Source organism: Moschus berezovskii, chromosome 11 (genome assembly GCF_049115385.1).
Source record: "Moschus berezovskii isolate FMDL1 chromosome 11, NW_MosBer_1.0, whole genome shotgun sequence".
In the NCBI taxonomy this organism is placed as follows: domain Eukaryota; kingdom Metazoa; phylum Chordata; class Mammalia; order Artiodactyla; family Moschidae; genus Moschus; species Moschus berezovskii.
Genome location: NC_142470.1, coordinates 10,862,663 through 10,883,707, shown reverse-complemented (window position 1 = coordinate 10,883,707; position 21,045 = coordinate 10,862,663). Strand labels below are relative to the sequence as shown.

General features: G+C 38.5%; 1 protein-coding gene across 1 annotated transcript in view; it reads right to left on the bottom strand.

Moving 5' to 3' along the window:
• The window catches only part of SCAI (suppressor of cancer cell invasion), a 118,916-nt gene that overhangs the window by 37,354 nt on the left and 60,517 nt on the right, over positions 1–21,045 (bottom strand). Inside the window, exons 4-11 of the mRNA XM_055399318.2 lie at positions 9,729–9,824; positions 9,112–9,198; positions 7,428–7,526; positions 3,857–3,953; positions 2,620–2,718; positions 2,311–2,463; positions 935–1,036; positions 251–352 (exon numbers count right to left, since the gene is read on the bottom strand). Coding sequence (XP_055255293.1) covers positions 251–352; positions 935–1,036; positions 2,311–2,463; positions 2,620–2,718; positions 3,857–3,953; positions 7,428–7,526; positions 9,112–9,198; positions 9,729–9,824 — 835 coding nt within the window. The remainder of the gene's footprint in view (positions 1–250; positions 353–934; positions 1,037–2,310; positions 2,464–2,619; positions 2,719–3,856; positions 3,954–7,427; positions 7,527–9,111; positions 9,199–9,728; positions 9,825–21,045) is intronic.

Below are 21,045 nucleotides of genomic sequence, written 5' to 3'. Positions count from 1 at the left end.
GTAAGAAAAATCCAGATGAAGTAGAATGATAATTAATCAATATTCTCATTAAATAATGGTACAGATCATTCCTAATGTCATATGCAATTTCTACTCCAAAAACAGCTATGATTAGGATATTCTAAAGGCAGTTTTCATTTTCATATTTTTCCTAAATTCTTGACTCAAATATTCAAGAGAAGAGTGACTCTCAGATTCCATTTAAGCTATATTTTCCCCTTACATCTAAGAAGTACTGGATGATATATACCTTAAAAGATGCTGCTAAGAAAGTGTATAGTTGGCTGAAGGTTGGTTTGTAGAGCAGATACTTGTGGGGGTTTTCTCGCCTGGTAGGTTTGTCAGCTGATTCCTATATTTACACACAGAAAACAATGCAAACACAGTTGGTCCTCTGCATCCATAGGTTCCGCATCCATGGATTCACCCCACCACAGATCAAAAATATTTGAATAAATTTTACAGGAAGCTCCAAAAATCAAAACTTGAATTTGCTGTGCACTGGCAACTATATACATAACATTTACATTGTATTTATAGCTATTTACATATAATTTACATTCTGTTAGATGTTATAAGTAATCTAGAGATGATGCAACATATATGGGAGGATGTATATAGGTTATATGTAAACATTATGCAAAAACTTTATATGAGGGACTTGAACATCTGAATGTTTTGGTATCCAGAAGGTTCCTAGAACCAATGCCTCGTGGATACAGAGTAATGATTATACAAAACGCACTTGATGCGTGGATTATCAATGTCTATCTTTACCGTCCTCTTTATAAATATCTTTTTTTAAAACTGTCATTATGCTTATCTTCCTGTGTCTCATCAGAGTTCTTTATTCACACTCGTGGCATTTGCTGAATAATATAGCATTCCATGAGGAGCAGAAGCAGCGAACTGCAAATGTAGGGAGAAAAATCACCTGCATTCCTGGTTTATTCATCTGAGAAGCTAAATTCATTGGCTCCCTTTCCAGGGCTTGTAACATCCGGAACATGTCAACAGTTAGTTCACTGAACTTGACCTGCAAGGAAAACAAGTCTGACCGTTAATATAGTAAACAGACCTTAAAGTATCCAATCACGTTGTTATTTTTGACTTTCATATGTACCTGATGACACTGGGTATTTTATTCTCCAGCATTTTATTATAAAAAAATTTAAAAGATAGAAAGTTGAAAAAAAATTATACAGTGACACCCAAATGCTCACTAGCCAGATTCTATAATGTTAACATTTCTTTGTATTTGCTTTGTAACATCTTGCCCTACTAATCCATCAATTTCCAGTTTTGTTTTTTTTGGCACACCACACTGCATGAGGGATCTTTCCCAACCAAGTATTGAAGTGGAAGTGCAGATCTTAACCACTTGGACCACCAGGGAAGTCCCTCCACAGGCAGGTTTTTTTTTTTTTTCTTTTAAAAAGTAGTCATGTAAACACAGAGACCTATATTATATCCCATAAAACATGCTGGCTGTTGGCAAAACAACCAGGCTGAAGTACGACCATGGCCCATTTTAAAATCACTTTATTACATTTTGGCACTCAGTTCAGTTCAGTTCAATTCAGTCACTCAGTCGTGTCCGACTCTTTGTGACCCCATCAATCACAGCACACCAGGCCTCCCTGTCCATCACCAACTCCTGGAGTTCACTCAAACTCATGTCCATTGAGTTGGTGATGCCATCCAGCCATCTCATTCTCTGTCGTCCCCATCTCCTCCCGCCCCCAATCCTCCCAGCATCAGAGTCTTTCCAGTGAGTCAACTCGTCGCATGAGGTGGCCAAAGTATTGGAGTTTCAGTTTCAGCATCAGTCCTTCCAATGAACACCCAGGATTGAATGGACTGGTTGGATCTCCTTGCAGTCCAAGGGACTCTCAAGAGTCTTCTTCAGCACCACAGTTCAAAAGCATTTTGGCACTACTAATGCTTAAGTCTGTATCCTGGGAATCCCCTGGCAATCCGGTGTTTAGAACTCAACGCTCTCATAGCTGAGGTCCTGATTTCACAATCACTAGCTGGAGAACTAAGATTCTCACAAGCCACATGGCATGGCAAAAAAACAAAAACAAACAAAAAAATTGTATCCTTTTCATATTAAATAGTACTTCTACAGTACTTTATGTAGGCAAGGTTTTAATTTTTGGGGGGTTTGGGCGGTCTTGTGGGATTAAGATCTCCAACCAGGGACTGAATGGATGTTAGGATATTTACAAGGAAATCATAATTCTGTAACAATCAAAAGCGCTATTTTTTGAGGTGAATTTTAAGCATAATTCCTTCACAATTCTTTACCTGGTTATTACAATTACCAATAATGAGTGCATCAGCCAGAGACAACTGTCCCACAATCATGCCTTGTTCCAGCAATGGGGCTCCGGTTTCAGCAAGGCGATTAGATGTGATAACAATGGTATTATCATCATTTAATACCATTACAGGGTCCGCCTAGAGAATAAGCAATACTGTAAGTGGCTTAGAGCCAAGACAAAACATCAGTGTAAGAAATTATTCCTTCTTTTTTACATAAACACATAAAAAATATGTACACCACATATGTATTTACTTATATAATTCTGACAACCTTTCTTGTCAAGAACTGACCTCAATGAAAGCCGCTACTTCTTGAAGCACCAGGTTCCATTCCACTTGATCTTCAGTATTAAAGCGGTGAGTATAATCTTCAATTTCATCTGACAGTTCCTGATTTCACAGTATCACAAAGGAAAAATGGTTATAGAAAAAAAACATAAAATAGATGGCTATATTATACTATAATCCTGATGGAAACTGTTACAGTTAAGAAGTTTGATTATTATCAATATACAGTACCAATTACAACCAAAACAAAGAGTGAAAATTACATGAACTTGCTTCAAAATCAAAAATTCCAAAATGATACACATCAATAAGATCTTCACAGAGACCCAGTGACACACACTACTCAGTGCTAATCAGCAATGACTTTATTAAAAAGAAACTCTTCAAGGTAAACCTCCAAATTTTTAACATTAAAAAAATGAACATAAATTCTTTGGATTGATACCATACTGTTTCTTTTGGAAACAGTCCCATTAGTAACTGGGGATAGAGGAAGAAAGTCTGTCAAAACTAGCACATTATACTGAATCACTTTGCTAGATACCTGAAGCTAACACAATACAGTAAATTAACTATACTTCATTAAAAAAAAACACCAAAACACTAGCATGTTATACTGAATCCCTCTGCTTCACACCTGAAAATAAGACAATACTGTAAATCAACTGCACTTCAATTAAAAAAAATTAGCATGTTATACTTAAGCACCAAAAAAATCAAGATGTATGCCACTGAAATCACTAACTGAATACAGAGTGTAACCAGAAGGTAGCAAGGAATAATTACAGCTATTAAGCAAATCTAGAATGCAGTTAACTCTGATTATCTGATTAATGAAGGACAGAATGAAAAAGACATACTAAAAGAAGGGATAACCAAAACTCATTCATACAACACATTTACAAAACATTCTGTACTTGTTCTTAACCTAATTTTTCAATTATTTTATCTTAAACTAAATATTTTAACTTTTGTTTGCATGTGCCAACCATTCATTAATGAGTAATGAAATGTAAAATGAGCCGAGGGGACAAAAGCAAGTAATTAATATAATTTCTCTGGTAAGTGTGTTTGAAACATGAAGAGAGTTGCAAAAATTTTTTATCATTACCCTTGTCAGAAACTACCATGCTCTGAAAGTTGTAATGATTTATTTTATTAAAATTATTTTATCTATTTTAAAAAAACAAAATTACCAACAGATAATTAGAAATCAGGATTTTAATTAAAATACATTTACCTTTACCAGATCCTTCACAACATCCATTTTGTTGAGAAGAAGACAAACTACTATAAATCTTGCATAGTATCGTAGCTTCTTAACTACCAACTCAGGTCTATGGTAGATAAATGGAAAATTATTCGTTAGATTAAAAACAAAATTATGTGACTTGATTTTTCTAACTTTCTCATAGTTTTTAAACTTTTTTGATCCTATTTTGCACAGTTATAAACACTGTTTAATATAATCTATAGTTTTTAACACATTTTTTACTCAATGATTCATTACATTGTTCATTCATACATTAATTTATTCAACAACTATCTACTGAAACTTAGATGCACCAGGTACTACGCTAAATAATAGATTAAAATTGTTAAAAAAGAAACTATAGACATAGTCCCTTCCTCACAGATCTTACAGACAGAAATGTATGTAAAATATAGAGGAGACAGATAAATACTTAAAACAGTGGGATGAATATAACAAAGACAGTGTTGCAGTGAAAGGGAAAAGAAGAGGAATGCATTTTTCTTTTCTTTCCTGAGAACAAAGGAAAAAGAGAAGAGGGAGCAGGCCTGGTCACACCCACTTTCTATTTTAACCGTTCCTCATCTGTAGTCTGTCACTAAATTTGCTTTTCTGCCCCAGATTCTTCACGGGGCGGGGGGACGACACAGTTCTTGAGGCAGAAGCCTACTGTGTTCTCCCCTAAGTTGGCTAAGGATTTTAAGCCACCTTTCTATGTCCTCCAAACTCTGTTTCCATATTTTTTAAATTCGGCTTCAGAGGGCAGAGAAAGTCAAGATTTTGGCAGCATCAATAGGAGAAACAAAACATGCTATTGCTATTTGAGCCCACAGGACTGGATCTTGGTGAGAGAAGGCTTCCCAGAGAGAGCAATGTTTATATTAAGACTATAAATAGGAAGACAAGAAGACAGTAGGCAGGAAAATACGAGGTCATCCACTCAATACACTTGAGAAGCGATCCTATCAAGCCTGAAAACCTGAATGACAACCCCCAGCCTTCTGCCTGCTGCAGAAGAAGTCCTCCTGTGAATCTCACTGGGAAGGGTCCACATCAAGTCCTCCTCATAAAGCATCAAGACTAGGAGGTGGCCAGGTTTTAAAGTTCAGATCCACATTTTCCACTATCAAACAAAACTCCAGTACTGTCACCACCAGAGGGGCCGTCAAGATTCTCTCTGACAAAGTCCTTCTGGCATTCCAGAATTGCAGCCTTGTCCAATCTGCTAGGACCACTAATTGTAAGATGCTGACTCTTGACACATCTGCCTGAGAAATTGTTTTTCAAGGTGGCTGACTGCAACATCTCCCTCCAGCCTCTGTACTCTCAGAAACTTCACCTTCTCCATATCTTAACTCTAACCAGGTTCAGCCTTCTTCCTTCATAACCACTGGGGCTTATAACTAGGACAAGACATCTGCGAATGTCTCCTCCACTCAACAGGACAGGCCATGGAACAGAGACATTCTGAGAGCTGTCTGTATTTGGTGACAGGCAGTCACCTTGGTGATCGGTGGAACGTAGCACTCCTCCTGGCTTTGACATATTCCTTCAGTACTGAGACAATGCGGGGAGAACTTGAGCTCTAGAGGAGAGATGCCTCTTAAAGCAACTGTGAAATTGTGGAATACTTAAGATCTTACTTAGTTTTAATCAACCAGCTGTTGGTTTTAGCAGCTGTCACCAACTGCTACCTATTGATGGCCCCCTAGCCCTGTGTGAACTAAAAGATAACCAACTTTACCAACCGAACAAACTCCTTCCTAAGGTACAGGGAACAAAATCAAGATTTTATATATTGAAGGGTCCTTTGATCCTAAGTTAGTTTGATTCTAAGTCTAAGATATTTCATCGTCCTGATTCCAAATGATTCTAGCTCTGTTCATCTGCCCTGCTCTAGGAGGCAGCACAGAGAAACAAGTCATATGGGCTGGTTTGCTCCTAGGACAGAAAGAGATTTTATTAAGTCAAACTATTGGGTTTTAAGCCAAGGGACCTAAGACCAACTTCCCTTGTGTCAAATTACAAAATGCATAAAAGTGAATTATACAAGGTATTCTACTATTGCTTAAAATAGTTCTTTGCTTATATGTATTTTTCACTCAATAAAGTGTTACATACTCCTTCTGTATTTTTGAGAGAGATAATTTATCTCACCAAGAATTCAGAGAAATTATACAACACGAATGTAAAATAAAAGGGAACTGGAAGAAATATATCTGTAGTGCAAATACGTGAAGCAAGTCATAAGAAATTCTGAAAGAAAAGTAACTGATGCAACTTCATTAAGTAAGGCAAAGTCAAAAAGACCTTGGGGGAAAATGTAGAATTCAGCATCTACATACCTTGTTTCAAGCAAATTTCTCCAGACAAGTCTGAACAAGATTTGCAAGGGAATGAAGGGGATTTACCAGAGTGGGGCTTTCCCCAAAATACTGCTGTTTAGCTGAAAAGCTTATGCTGCTGCTGCTGCTAAGTCGCTTCAGTCATGTCTGACTCTGTGTGACCCCACAGACGGCAGCCCACCAGGCTCCCCCGTCCCTGGGATTCTCCAGGCAAGAACACTGCAGTGGGTTGCCATTTCCTTCTCCAATGCATGCAAGTGAAAAGTGAAAGTGAAGTCACTCAGTCATGTCCGACTCTTAGCAACCCCATGGACTGCAGCCTACCATGGTCCTCCATCCATGGGATTTTCCAGGCAAGAGTATTGGAGTGGGGTGCCATTCACAGCCAACCAAAAAGTATTCTCTAGAAAAATGTCTACATGTTATTCTTTTTCTAACAGAATATAATCTTTTCACTTAGATAATGACTAAGTGAGTTCTATTACTGGGAGTAGGAAGAATATTCAGATCTTTCAACAATTCTTGAATCCTAGCAACAAAGATTCTCCAGCAGATTCCTGATTTCAACAACTCTATCCTCATTTGAATCTATCTGTATCCCAAATGTGTCTGAGACTCTCACAGAAAGGTAATCACCTAAAAAGAAAAGAGATACTTGTCCAGCTTCTTTTCATTTTCTTCTCCCACCCAAGCCAGACACATAAGTGGGAATAAATAACTTTAACATGATTTTTTTCCATAACAGTGAAGCTACATGACTGCAAAATGGTATTGGATTTATAAAAGAAAAATCAAAGAGCATTATACATTTTTCTTCAGTCCCTACATGGCAGTTTCCAACAGGTTTTCAATGTATACAAACTAAGATGAAACAGGCTACAGAACCAAGGTATCAGCTAAGCCTAATTTTTGGAGCTGTTTCTTTTCTATGAAACTTCATGTGACCCCAATCTCTCATAAAGAAATAACCCACCCTTCTTTGGGCTTTGACCCTATCCTGGTATTGTGACATCTGCCACAACATCCATGATATTTACTGCTTTTAGGTAACACACCTCCGTATGCTTAAGAAGGCCTCATATATAGCAGGCACTCAATAAAGCCCATTAAATGAATAAAAGTTATAAACAAATGTGTGCTTTTCTGCCTAATTTCCACACACTAAAAAGTTTTAGTGCTTTATCTTCCTCTTTCTAAAAACAGTAGGTGCATACCTGTCCTCTTTATTGACTTGAGAATAGTAAGATCTCTGTCTGATTGCAGAATAGAAGGAGAAAGCCTCATTCAGATAGCTGGTCTCAGATGTGCGTAGGCTATGAGAGAGAAAGAAAATCTTAAGTATGACAGTGTCTCAGACTCTTCACCATGATAAATACTTATTGTGTTACTCCTCTCTTCCTCTACTGGAAGGGATGGGAACAACTACACTAGATTTGAATCACCAAAGCAATAATCATATCACCCTTCAGTTCAGTTCAGTTCAGTCGTTCAGTCGTGTCCGACTTTCCGCGACCCCATGAATCAGCACGCCAGGCCTCCCTGTCCATCACCAACTCCCGGAGTTCACTCAAACTCATGTCCACAGAGAAAATGTATGAAAAGAATAATAATTTTAATTAAAAAAAAAATACCTCCCCTCTGCTCCCAAGCCTTTTTTGATAGCAACCAAAAGTACACATTATTCTCATTCTTCGAAGGGCCTCCCCAAACAGCATTCTACTCAGTTAAATCTTTCCTGGGATTAAAGGCCTGGGACCAGCGGACTGAGAAATGGACCCCGATCCATATTAATCTTCACAGGACACTGATAAGTTGGATTTTCTATTCAACATTTCTAGTTTTTTTTTTTTTTTTTTAATTGAAGTATAGTTGGTAGCTCAGCTGGTAAAGAATCTGCCTTCAATGCAGGAGACCCCGGTTCAATTCCTGGGTCGGGAAGATCCGCTGGAGAAGGCATTAGGCTACCCAATCCAGTATTCTTGGGATTCCTTGGTGGCTCAGACGGTAAAGAATCCACCTACAATGTGGGAGACCTGGGTTCGATCACTGGGTTGAGGAGATCTAGAGGAGGGCATGGCAACCCACTCCAGTATTCTTGCCTGGAGAACCCCCATGGACAGAGGAGCCTGGAGGGCTATATTCCATGGGGGTGCAAAGAGTTGGACACGACTGAGCAACAAAGCACAGCACATAGTTACACACAATAACATTGCTAGTTTTACAAGGGATTTCTTAAGAAAATATTCTACCAGGAAAAGTGATTTTGGTGGTGGGAATCTGAGTGGCATGCCAAAAGACAGGAAGAGGAAGGAATTTTCTGGCCCACTAAATTACAAATGGTCCAAGCCTTTTTATGAAATGCCTGATACAACTTAATGATAATGAGATGTGTGGATCCTAAATGGAGCTCTCTTCTTTCATTGACTCATGGGTGGGACTATACAGATGTAGTCAAAAGTATCTTTATTGACTTCACGTACCCTTTTAGACATAGCATACAAGGATTGGTTTTAAAGTATCCTCCTGAAAGCCACTCATTCAAACAAACATACCAGTTATGTTATGTCTCTGTAAGGGATCAAGATTCAAGTGAAGCCATTAAGAACCATAAATTTATTTAGTATTTTTCTTATCTAAAACCAAGGGTCACACTCCTTTAGGTTAAATGAATCTGACTGAATGAAATGTTTGGAAGGTGAGCCTCTGAAGTAAATAATGTCCCTTTGATTATGAAAGGTAACTTTAAAATGCTGTCTTAATCAAGACGATCTGAACTATTAGAATTTCAAGTGTAACTCATCCGCTTTCCCTCCTACTGGATATGTACTGATGCATACTTCTGCATGCTGTGTTTAAATCAGGAGAATGCTTTATTTTTTCCATTTGCAGTTCACTTACTAATAATGGTAGTATAGCTGCCCAATCTTAGAAGCAATTTCCCCTATTTGCCACCGCTTCAAGCCATACCGATTATCCAAGACTTGCCTGTTTTACATAGGAGATAAGAAAATAGAAATGAGAGACTATACATTTCAAAAATAACCCAATCCTGTTAATTTCACAGGATAAAGTATCACCCAATTCATCATGAAATTTTGAGTACATAAACTGAAATTCATGAATTTTTCATGAGATTTCAACATAAGCACTCAAATTCAAAAACCGTTTATAAAGTGTCTATTTAGAGTATGCTGAAATACAAAAATAAACTTCTCTGAGCTACGTTCATGGAAATCAGAAGCAACTCCCTCCCCCAATAGCTTTGGCCAATAAACAATACCTGTTTCAGAATGAAATCATGAATCTGCCTACCTACTTAATCTGAATCATTTCAGATATGATGTTGTCTTTAAAAATCAGATACTATTACACTTGAAAAAATTAAATAAATAGGGAAAAAATCAATTTATTTTCTTTTGGTCACAAAGATTAAATGAGATACATGAAGAGATAAAAAGCACTGAGGCAGTAAAGGTCAAAACTGTGACTAACATAAAACTTTAAAAATCCTTTACCGATGCTGCTGCTGGAATTTCCAGAGTTTGGTGTAAACATCAAAAGTTCTTCCAAAATAGGACTGCCACTGCTTCTGTCCATATTGTGGCAAATCTCTGTAATGACAAGTAAACATCTATTAATTTTAAAACTCGTATACTCCTTGGAAATTAAGTCTTGCAATGATACAAACTGGACAGATTTAAAGCATTTTGCATTCAGGCTTATTTATTTTTAAAAGTTACAATTTTTAGAGCAAAAACAGTTGTACTGCAGGGTTCCAGGACACGTTCTTTCCTGCCTCTGACAGTTCATTCTTCATCTCTTCTATAGATCTTCTCCCGTGGGGTTTCCAGCTCTATCTCCCCCCTGCAGTGATTTTGGAGCCCCAAAAAATAAAGTCTGACACTGTTTCCACTGTTTTCCCATCTATTTGCCAAGAAGTGATGGGACCAGATGCCAAGATCTTTGTTTTCTGAAAGTTGAGCTTCAAGCCAACCTTTTCACTCTCCTCTTTCACTTTCATCAAGAGGCTTTTGAGTTCCTCTTCACTTTCTGCCATAAGGGTAGTGTCATCTGCATATCTGAGATTATTGATATTTCTCCCACAATCTTGATTCCAGCTTGTGCTTCTTCCAGCCCAGCGTTCCTCATGATGTACTCTGCATATAAGCTAAATAAGCAAGGTGACAATATACAACCTTGACGTACACCTTTTCCTATTTTGAACCAGTCTGTTGTTCCATGTACAGTTCTGTTGCTTCCTGACATGCATACAGGTTTCTCAAGAGGCAGGTCAGGTGGTCTGGGATTCCCATCTCTTTCAGAATGTTCCACAGTTTATTGTGATCCACACAGTCAAAGGCTTTGGCATAGTCAATAAAGCAGAAATAGATGTTTTTCTGAAACTCTCTTGCTTTCTCCATGATCCAGCGGATGTTGGCAATTTGATCTCTGGTGCCTCTGCCTTTTCTAAAATCTGCTTGAACATCTGGGAGTTCACGGTTTACATACTGCTGAAGCCTGGCTTGGAGAATTTTGAGCATGACTTTACTAGCGTGTGAGATGAGTGCAATTGTGCGGTAGTTTGAGCATTCTTTGGCATTCCCTTTCTTTGGGATTGGAATGAAGACTGACCTCTTCCAGTCCTGTGGCCACTGCTGAGTTTTCCAAATCTGTTGGCATATTGAGTGCAGCACTTTCACAGCATCATCTTTCAAGACTTGAAATAGCTCAACTGGAATTCCATCACCTCCACTAGCTTTGTTTGTAGCGATGCTTTCTAAGGCCCACTTGACTTCACATTCCAAGATGTCTGGCTCTAGGTCAGTGATCACGTTATCGTGACCATCTTGGTCGTGAAGATCTTTTTTGTACAGTTCTTCTGTGTATTCCTGCCACCTCTTCTTAATATCTTCTGCTTCTGTTAGGTCCATACCATTTCTGTCCTTTATCGAGCCCATCTTTGCATGAAATGTTCCCTTGGAATCTCTAATTTTCTTGAAGAGGTCTCATGGAGGCTAACCTAAACCAAACAGATAAAGCCAACAAAACCTTGAGAGCACTTCGTATCATAAAGGAATAATCATTCACTGATTACAGCATGGTACACTTATCTCATCTCACTCATGCAACTGTGGACAGCTAGCAGTGGATGATCTCCCTTGAATGTCTAGCCTGGCTGGTGGCTAGGGTGCCGGGTCACATGTTTCTCATCATAAAACAGGCTACCTCTGTTTACACGAGGGTGGTTGCAAGGATCCCAAGAGTAGCAAAACAGAGGGTAGCTCTGTTGTGCAATTTTCTTTTCAAGTCTCTGCATCATATTTGTATTGTCCCATCAGCCAAAGCAAATTCATGACCCAGCCCAGTGTCAGTGTGAGAGGGGGATAACTCATGGGCATAGACAAGGGGAAGGGAATGACTTTTATCATAAACAATCTGTGACAGGGACCTTATCTTCTTCTTTTTTTTCAATTTTGAAAATAAGTCTCTTAGAAAACAAAAATACTATACAGTGTATAAAACAAGAAATAAAGAAACAGCTTATTGCTTTTTCCTTCTAGTCCCCAGAAATAACATTAAAAATGTATTTTCTATATACATTTAAATATGTCAGTCTTTCTATTATTTTACATAAGTGGGACCACACTAAATATAATATTCTGTAACATGCCTTTTTAATTTAATATATCACATGCTTCTTTAATGCATATAGAATTATATCAATATTTACTGTGTATAATATAGTATATAATGAATCAATTTACTCAACCAATCTCTTTCTCATGGACATTTACACTGCTTCCAGCTTTTCCCTGTCATACAAATGCTGCAATAAACATTATCCTACTAATAAACTTGAAGTTATATGATATGAATAATAGGCAAATTTCTGTAAGTGGAATGAGTAAAAGAAGATTTGCATTTCTGTACCAGATGTTAAGACAATGAAGAAAAAATCAAAAGGTTTTTCTATGCAAACTTTTCAGATACTACATTACAAGAATGAGCTAGTGACTTCAGTTTTAAATTTATTTCCATTACCCTTAGGATAAGGAGAAACTCATTTCAGATTACAGAATAGGTTAACTATAGATACTACTGATAGTTTCTAAATTCATCCCAAGGTTTTACCTTTTTTACGTCTCCATGGATCTCTAGTGAGAGGCTGCATTCAGTTCAGTTCAGTTCAGTTCAGTCGCTCAGTCGTGTCCGACTCTTTGCGACCTCATGAATCACAGCACGCCAGGCCTCCCTGTCCATCACCAACTCCCGGAGTTCACTCATCGAGCTGGTGATGCCATCCAGCCATCTCATTCTCTGTCGTCCCCGTCTCCTCCTGCCCCCAATCCCTCCCAGCATCAGAGTCTTTTCCAGTGAGTCAACTCGTCGCATGAGGTGGCCAAAGTATTGGAGTTTCAGCTTTAGCATCAGCCCTTCCAATGAACACCCAGGATTGATTTTCCCCAGAATGGACTGGTTGGATCTCCTTGCAGTCCAAGGGACTCTCAAGAGTCTTCTCCAGCACCACAGTTCAAAAGCATCAATTCTTCGGTGATCAGCCTTCTTCACAGTCCAACTCTCACATCCATACATGACCATGGGAAAAACCACAGCCTTGACTAGACGGACCTTGGTTGGCAAAGTAATGTCTCTGCTTTTGAGAGGTTGCATTAGGAAGAGCTAATAAGTTATTTTTAAATTGAAATTGCTGCTAGAATCTTTAAGACTGTATTTTATATAAAAGCTTTAGACAACATTAACTTCACAAAAACTGACAACCCTTGAGTGCTTCTGTAAAGATACTATGTAAAGTCTCCAGGCAAATTTTCAGCTAAGCATTTGCCTACAAGTTCTTTTGCATTTTCAAAACTGACAAATTTAATAAACCTCAGTAATACGTCATATTAAGGGAGAAAACAGAATTAGAGCTCAGTGTTTTATTTCACCACTACATAATTTCAGGTGTTTAGTAGAAACGGTTTTAGGGGAAGGGACTTCTCCATGAAGGCTAAAAGCACAAAAAAGTGGTCTAAAAGATTAGAACAAGGTTCCAAACATAAGTTGGAATGTACAAGTATTTTCTGATTTAAAGCTGTGAACAATGTTGACTAGATTCTATACTATTTTCATTGAAAGAATTTACAGCATGTACCACTCCAGTATGAACTATCAGCTATAAAGACAGCAATTCCTTTTTCAAAATAGGGTTTAAGTTTTTTAAAAAAACCTCCTAAAGGACAAGTCCCATGGTCACCCTTTTTCTAGTGAAACATACCATAGAAGCTAATATTCAAACAACTCTCATGTGATGAGTCCAATAAAATTAACTAATGTACCTTATAAAGAGTTTTAGATAAATTCCTCTACTATTCAGAGCTTGATTCTAGTTTTAAACTCTGAATATATCATTTGGTCATTATTATTGTCAGTAGAGATGGGAAATTAATGGTCCATGGAATTAAATTAAATGGGGCTGTGTGAATTAGCCCATAAGCTAAATGACCTTATATTTCACAGTTTGTAAAGGCACCTATGTTATAAGTTGGCCAGTCATATTCTTTTCACAAGTCTTGAGAGGAAACTGAAAGTACGACACTAATCTCACTCTCTTTTAAAATCCCCAACTCCATCAACAAAAAGTTGGGTGAACATGAGAAGAAATGTAGTGGAAATAATTAAGCCTACTTCTGAGAGATGATTCAAACGTAAAGTTGAGATGTCAAATCATAGGAACTTTCTTACAAATTTCTACAAATCAACTTACTAAAGTGAATTAGCTAGGATCACTGATACCTGTGGCATGTGTGCGTGCTAAGTCACTTCAGTTATGTCTCTTTGCAACCCCATGGACTGTAGCCTACCAGACTCCTCTGTCTATGGAATTCATCCACCCTGATGCCTACTGACACCTAAAATCCAACAGCCTCAGATCAGTCCTCCTTAGAGGGTCACCTTCCTAAAGGTTCCCTACTGGCTCACCACTTCAGCATCTTATAATCCTTTCTTCTTTCTGTTCTAATGGTCTCTTTCATTAGCTTCTCTTTCTTTAGTCTGGTCCTAAAATGCATGGCTTCTTCAGCAAAATGTTAGTCACTTCAGTTGTGTTCAACTCTTTGCGACCCCATGGACTGTATAGCCCTCCAGACTCGTGTCCTTGAATTCTCCAGGCAAGAGTACTGGAGTGGGTTGCCGTTTCCTTCTCCAGGGGATCTTCCCAACCCAGGGTTAGAACCTGGATCTGCCACATTGCAGGCAGATATGTGCAAATATATGTAAATACACATACATACTAAAATGAGAAGCAGAGAACTTAAATGGGTTGCCTGGGAACTCATGACCAGTTAACTGTTGAGCTATGACTGAAATTCATAACCCCTTTGAGTCTGTAATCTAATACTCTCTCTCTTCTCTGCCATAGAGAAAAACAACCCATATTTTGATTCTACATCACTGAAGTCCTTCTCTGGGAGCTCACTCTTAGGATGCCATTGACAGCAACATTTTGACTTGTTCTGACAACAAGTTGTGTCCTAATAAGCAGGAGATTAGGGCTCACAGAGAGTCACCTGGGACGCACTTGAGGCCAGAGCAAGAAAATGGCCATTTGCAAACCAAGAAGAGGCCTCAGAATGAACCAACTCTGCCAACATGTTGATCTTGGACTTCCAGCCTCCAGAGCTGTGAGAGAATAAATTTCTGTTGTTTACGCCACCTAGTATGTGGCATTTTGTTATGATAGCCCTAGAAAACTAATATAATAAGTGATAAGGTAGCCTTCAAATCCCAAAATACGAGTGGGTGGGAACAAATCGACAATAGCCAAAAGACCTGAAGGCTACCAGCATCTGTGCAGGAAGACAGACCAGAAACCATAGGGACAGAGGATGGGCCATGAAGAAGAAAACCCCCCAAAATAGCCAGCATGTATTCACCAGAAAGCATAGCAGACCATTCTGAGGACAGAAGCTAAAAGGGGGAAGAATTTTGCCTAGGCCAATAGCCACGGTGTGGCTACTGAGTACTTGAAATGCGTCTAATTTAAACTGAAATGTGTGAAAGTATAAACTAGTCAGTGTACTTCAAAAACTCAGTATAAAAAAAGAGAATGTAAAAGATCTCAATACTTTTTCTATATTGATTACATGTTGAAAGAAAATATTTTGGATTTACTGAATCAAATAAAATATACTGTTAAAATTAATTTGAGCTTTTTTCTTTTAGATTTTTAAAATTTGGCTACTAGAAAAACTTTCAATCACATTTGCGGCTCATTAAATTTTTGTCAGTCAATGGTCTTCTAGATCGCAGGATCACGACATCTACTGCACCCTGGTGGCCGTCTACCTCAACTGCAAGCGCAACTGCTTCTGGGTAGGAAACCATACAAAATAAGAGCAGGTGGTGGCTCAGAGGTTAAAGCGTCTGCCTCCAATGCTGGAGACCCGGGTTCAACCCCTGGGTCGGGAAGATCCCCTGGAGAAGGAAATGGTAACCCACTCCAGTATTCTTGCCTGGAGAATCCCATGGACGGAGAAGCCTGGTAGGCTACAGTCCACGGGGTCGCAAAGAGTCGGACATGACTGAGCAACGGAACGGAACGGATCACAAGCTTATACAGATAGTTTAGGGTATTACTTCTGAAATAACATGCACTTTACTATTACCTGTCCGTGGAAATTTGCCTCTAGGAAAGCATTAATATTGTGAAGAAGGAAGATAAAGAGGAAGAAAAAGAGAGGGAAGAGAGAGGAAAGAGCGTGAGAGGGACAAAGGGCACAAAGGGAAGAAACTGTTAATCCCCTTACTTATCCTTTCCTACCTACACAGCAACCAAGGCGTCCTAAAAAGAGGCTGTTGAAGAAAGCACTGGCGATGATTTCTTCTTTATTCTGAAATATTAAGGAGCATGCTTAATAAAAATTTCTGCCATAATTTTTATTTAAGACCAATACACTTCACTTTGATACACTTCTTTGCATATGTATGTATGTATGTTTGTTTGTTTATTGCTTCCAACATTTATTTTGGCTTTGGGCATTTGCTCCCCTGGGGACAAATAATTAGTGATTGTGGGCCTGTGCTGTTTCAAAAGTCAAGGATACTACTGGTAGTCACAGCTGCATATCTCAAATACATGTCTTAAGACGCTGCCTTATATAATCCCACCAAGTATTCCATCCTGCTTCGACAGTCTTAGTCACCATGGTAACTAGAACCCTGCAAGCGCTTAGGCTTTTGATCATTTTCTGACAGTCTTCAAAGCTATTTCTAGCATCATTCTCACTTCATTACTACTGTAACTACATGCAAAAGCTATTATAAGCAAAACACCGTTCATTTTATTCATTTCTCACTCTCTGGACTGTGTTTTCTTACACAGTGAGTGGATAGAAGAGATTATTTATTATGTACATATTACAAGAAGGTACTTTCAGTCAGGAAAAATACTCCATTAAGATATTCATGGCTGGGAAAATGAAAAGGCTCTGACAACTTAGATGGATAGCTTAATATGTATATGGCATAAAGATACACCTTCAAGAGTAAAGAGAAAGTTTATTGTATCCCAATAAGACATTATATAGAAACTCTAGCCTTTCATGCACTGAAACTCACTTTTTCACTCTCCTTATAAACAGTTAAAAAGCCCGAAGGAGGGAATACAAAGGGGTTGCTGCTGTACTGTACGTGCTATCAAACAAGTACAAGCCCCATGAATATGTTCAGTTTGCAAAAATTAGACTTATAATACATGTACTTTTCTGCAAGTGTATTACACTTCAATATACAAACTCAAGAAAGAAAAGAAAAAACACAAAGGAAAGTTAACCAAAAGACAAGCACTAACAGTGACAGGATGGTGGGCAATCAGAGGTGCCATGTTAAAAGCTGATGCTATTTTGACTAGACTCCACTTCACCGCATTTTCCCAAGTTCCAAAGCTGGTACAGAACCACTACCAATATATTTCTTGTTCTCTGTAAGCACTGTGATCCTGTTTTTTATTCAGACCAACACAAATATGGGGGGCAGGGGCAAAAAAAGAACGCTTCTTTTAGTTATTACCAAAGAATCTCTTCTATTTCAAAAGAAATGCACAAAAACTACATCAACACTTGAACACAGAAACATTTAATTTCCATAAATCAAAGAGCTTCTTTGGAGACTAGTGTGGGGAAGAATGCCACACATACCTCCAAGCCACCACCACAGGCAGCTAACACAGACCTACAGAACTGATCAAGAGAGACCTCCCAACCACTTCCAATCAAAGTCTAACACTGAACAAAACACTTGCATTTATACAAAAAAGCACAGGAAATACACACACTCACATGCTCCAGACACAGTGAGAAAATCAGTACCCTAGAAAAGAGACCAAAAGCTGAAAGCAAGGAGTCCCCACTAAGAGTTAGTACGACTTATAGAATGTAATTTTGACAGAGAATTTCTGATAAAACAAGATCATGTAAAACATACTATTTTCACAAATTGCTTTTTTATTTATATTTATTTATTTTCCTAATTTAGGCTTTTTTTTTACTTTCTTGTAGGCAATGTAGATTTTTATTTCTAATTTGAGGAATTAATATAATAAACATATAACATATTAGCTTTAGATGTACAACAATTTGCTTAAATTTAATCATAGAGTGTGGTCAACTTTTCATTTTTATCTCCACCAACATCTTTTTAATAGTTCTAGGGAATTCCCTGGTGGTCCAGTGGCTAAGACTCAATGTAGGGGGGCACAGGTTTGATCTCTGGTCAGGGAACCAGATCCCAAACGCAACTAAGGATCCCATGTGCTTCAACTAAGACTAGGCACAGCCAAATAAATAAATAAAAAATAGTTCTACATTCTTCTGTGTGTGTGAAATGAAAGTTCTCTCAAATTGAAAAGAGTATTAATCTTTCAGTAAACTACAGGCCTGCATTGCCACTAACCACATCCTTCTCAAACAGAACCCCAGAAGCACAAAGAGAATATATCTATGTTACTCATCCAAGATATAGTTTCTGTAGAAATAATTAAGCCTTGTTTAAAATGAAGGGAACCCTTCACACAAAGCACTGCCAATAAATCCCTGGTGAATTTGCTTACCCACTTTTCTCAGTCAAAATGATACCGTGAAATGACAATAAGTCACAATAATAACATCCATTAACTTAACAGCTACAAATTTTTTTTCCTTGTGATGAGAAGCTTTAAGATCAACCATTTTAACAACTTTCAGATATACAACACAGTATCACCAACTAAGAGCCAACTCATTGGAAATGACCTTGATGCTAGGAAAGACTGGAGGGCAAGAGGAGAAGGGGGCAAACAGAGGATGAGATATTTGGCTGGCATCACCAACTCAATGGACATGAGTTTGAACAAACTCCCGGAGATAGTGAAGGACAGGGAAGCCCAATGTGCTGCAGTCCACGGGGTTGCAAAGAGTCAGAAAGCTTAGCAACTAAACAACAAAACCATTAACTATAGTCTCCATGCTATACATTACATCCCTATGACATGCTTATGTATAAATATAGCTGAAAGTTTGTACTTTTTCAACCTCCTTCACCCACTGCATACGTGCCCTTGTCTCCTGTCTCTGGCAATCACCAGTCTGTCCTCCGTATCCATGAGCTCAGTTGTTTCTTTTGCTTTTTCTTCTGGTTTTTGCTGTTGTTCTTTTTAGATTCTACATAAAGTGAGATCGCACAGTATTTGTCTTTCTCTGTGTGACTTACTTCACTTAACCATAATGCCCTCAAGGTCTATCCAGGTTATCATAAATGCCAATGTTTCCTTAATTTTTAATACTTGAAGAATATTCACACACATAAATATATATATTCTACAATTTCTTTACCCATTCAATTGTTAATGGATATATTATTTCCATATCTTGGCTATTATAAATAATGTTTCAATGAACATGGGGCTGTATATAATTTTTCAAGTTAGTGTTTTCATTTTCTTTGCATAAGTGTCTAGAAATAGAATTGCTGGATGCTGTGGTAGTTTTAACTTTATAAGGAACCTCTACACCGTTCTCTATGGTGACTGCATCAATTTACATTCCCACCAACAGTGTACAAGGGCTCCCTTTCTCCACATTCTCACTAACATGTGTTATTTTTTGTCTTTTTGATAAGCCATTCTTACAGGTGTGAGGTGGTATCCCAAGTGGTTTTGAATTGCATTTTCCTGATGATTAACAATGTTCAGAGCCTTTTCACGTATCTGTTGGCCATCTGTATGTGTTTTGTTGGAAAAAGAACCAGTCAGATCCTCTGACCATTTTCTAATCAGATTGCTGGTTTTTTTGATATTGAGTTGTATGAAAAGATAAATCCCTGAATCCAATATAGTTTTAAGTGCTCATGTGTTGCAGGAAGGGGGACCCCTTCCAGGGCCTAAAAGGGGGCTCTTGTCTAACACTGTAAATGAACTGTCTGAGGAGACACACATGTTGAGAAACCAAGAGATTCTTATTGGGTAAGGGAACCCAGGAGGACTGCACTGCTCTGCCACGTGGCTTGCAGTCTCGGGTTTTATAGTGAAGGATTAATTTCTGGGTTGTCATTGGCCAATCATTCTGACTCAGAGTCCCTCCTGGTGGCACACGGATTGCTCAGCCAAGATGGATGCCAGCGAGAAGCATTCTGGGAGGTGGCAGGACATACAGTGTCTCCCTTTTGACCTTTCCTGAACTCTTCCAGTTGGTGGTGGCTTATTAGATCATGTTCCTTACTGGGACCTCCTGTCATTAACTAACTCATGTAAATGGTTATTATGGATCCTAGCCAGGGTGGGCAGTTTCAGTGTGTTCTTCCCTAACACAAGAACTAAACTGAAAAAGGTATCCTAAGCAGATGGGGAAACAGTGGAAACAGTGTCATACTTTATTTTTTGGGGCTCCAAAATCACTGCGGATGCTGACTGCAGTCATGAAATTAAAAGACACTTAGTCCTTGGAAGGAAAGTTATGACCAAACTAGATAGCATATTAAAAAGCAGAAACATTACTTTGTCAACCAAGGTCCGTCTAGTCAAGGTTATGGTTTTTCCAGTGGTCATGTATGGATGTGAGAGTTGGACTGTGAAGAAAGCTGATCGCTGAAGAATTGATGCTTTTGAACTGTGGTGCTGGAGAAGACTATTGAGAGTCCCTTGGACTGCAAGGAGATCCAACCAGTCCATTCTGGGGAAAATCAATCCTGGGTGTTCATTGGAAGGGCTGATGCTAAAGCTGAAACTCCAATACTTTGGCCACCTCATGCGACGAGTTGACTCACTGGAAAAGACTCTGATGCTGGGAAGGATTGGGGGCGGGAGGAGATGGGGACGACAGAGAATGAGATGGCTGGATGGCATCACCGACTCGATGGACATGAGTTTGAGTGAACTCCGGGAGTTGGTGATAGACAGGGAGACCTGGCGTGCTGTGATTGATGGGGTCGCAAAGAGTCGGACACGACTGAGCGACTGAATTGAACTGAACTGAACTGAAGCATTATAATAAATTTCTCTGACAATGAATAAACAGCCCTAAAGATTAGATCTCACACAACTTTGCCATGTGTTAAGGTTTCCTCCTATTTCCACAGACACAAGTTCACTCTGCAGTTAGTTTAAAAATAAATAAAACCTGTGTTATAGTTAAAATGGCACTTTAAAAAAATCAAAATGAGCCAACTCCCTGACAGTCTAGGGGTTAAGACTCAGTGCTATCAATGCCACAGACCGGGGTTCAAGCCCTGATTAGGGAACTAAGGTGCAGTCAAAACAAACAAACAACAAATAAAAATGGTAACAGATTTGAGCTGGTAAAA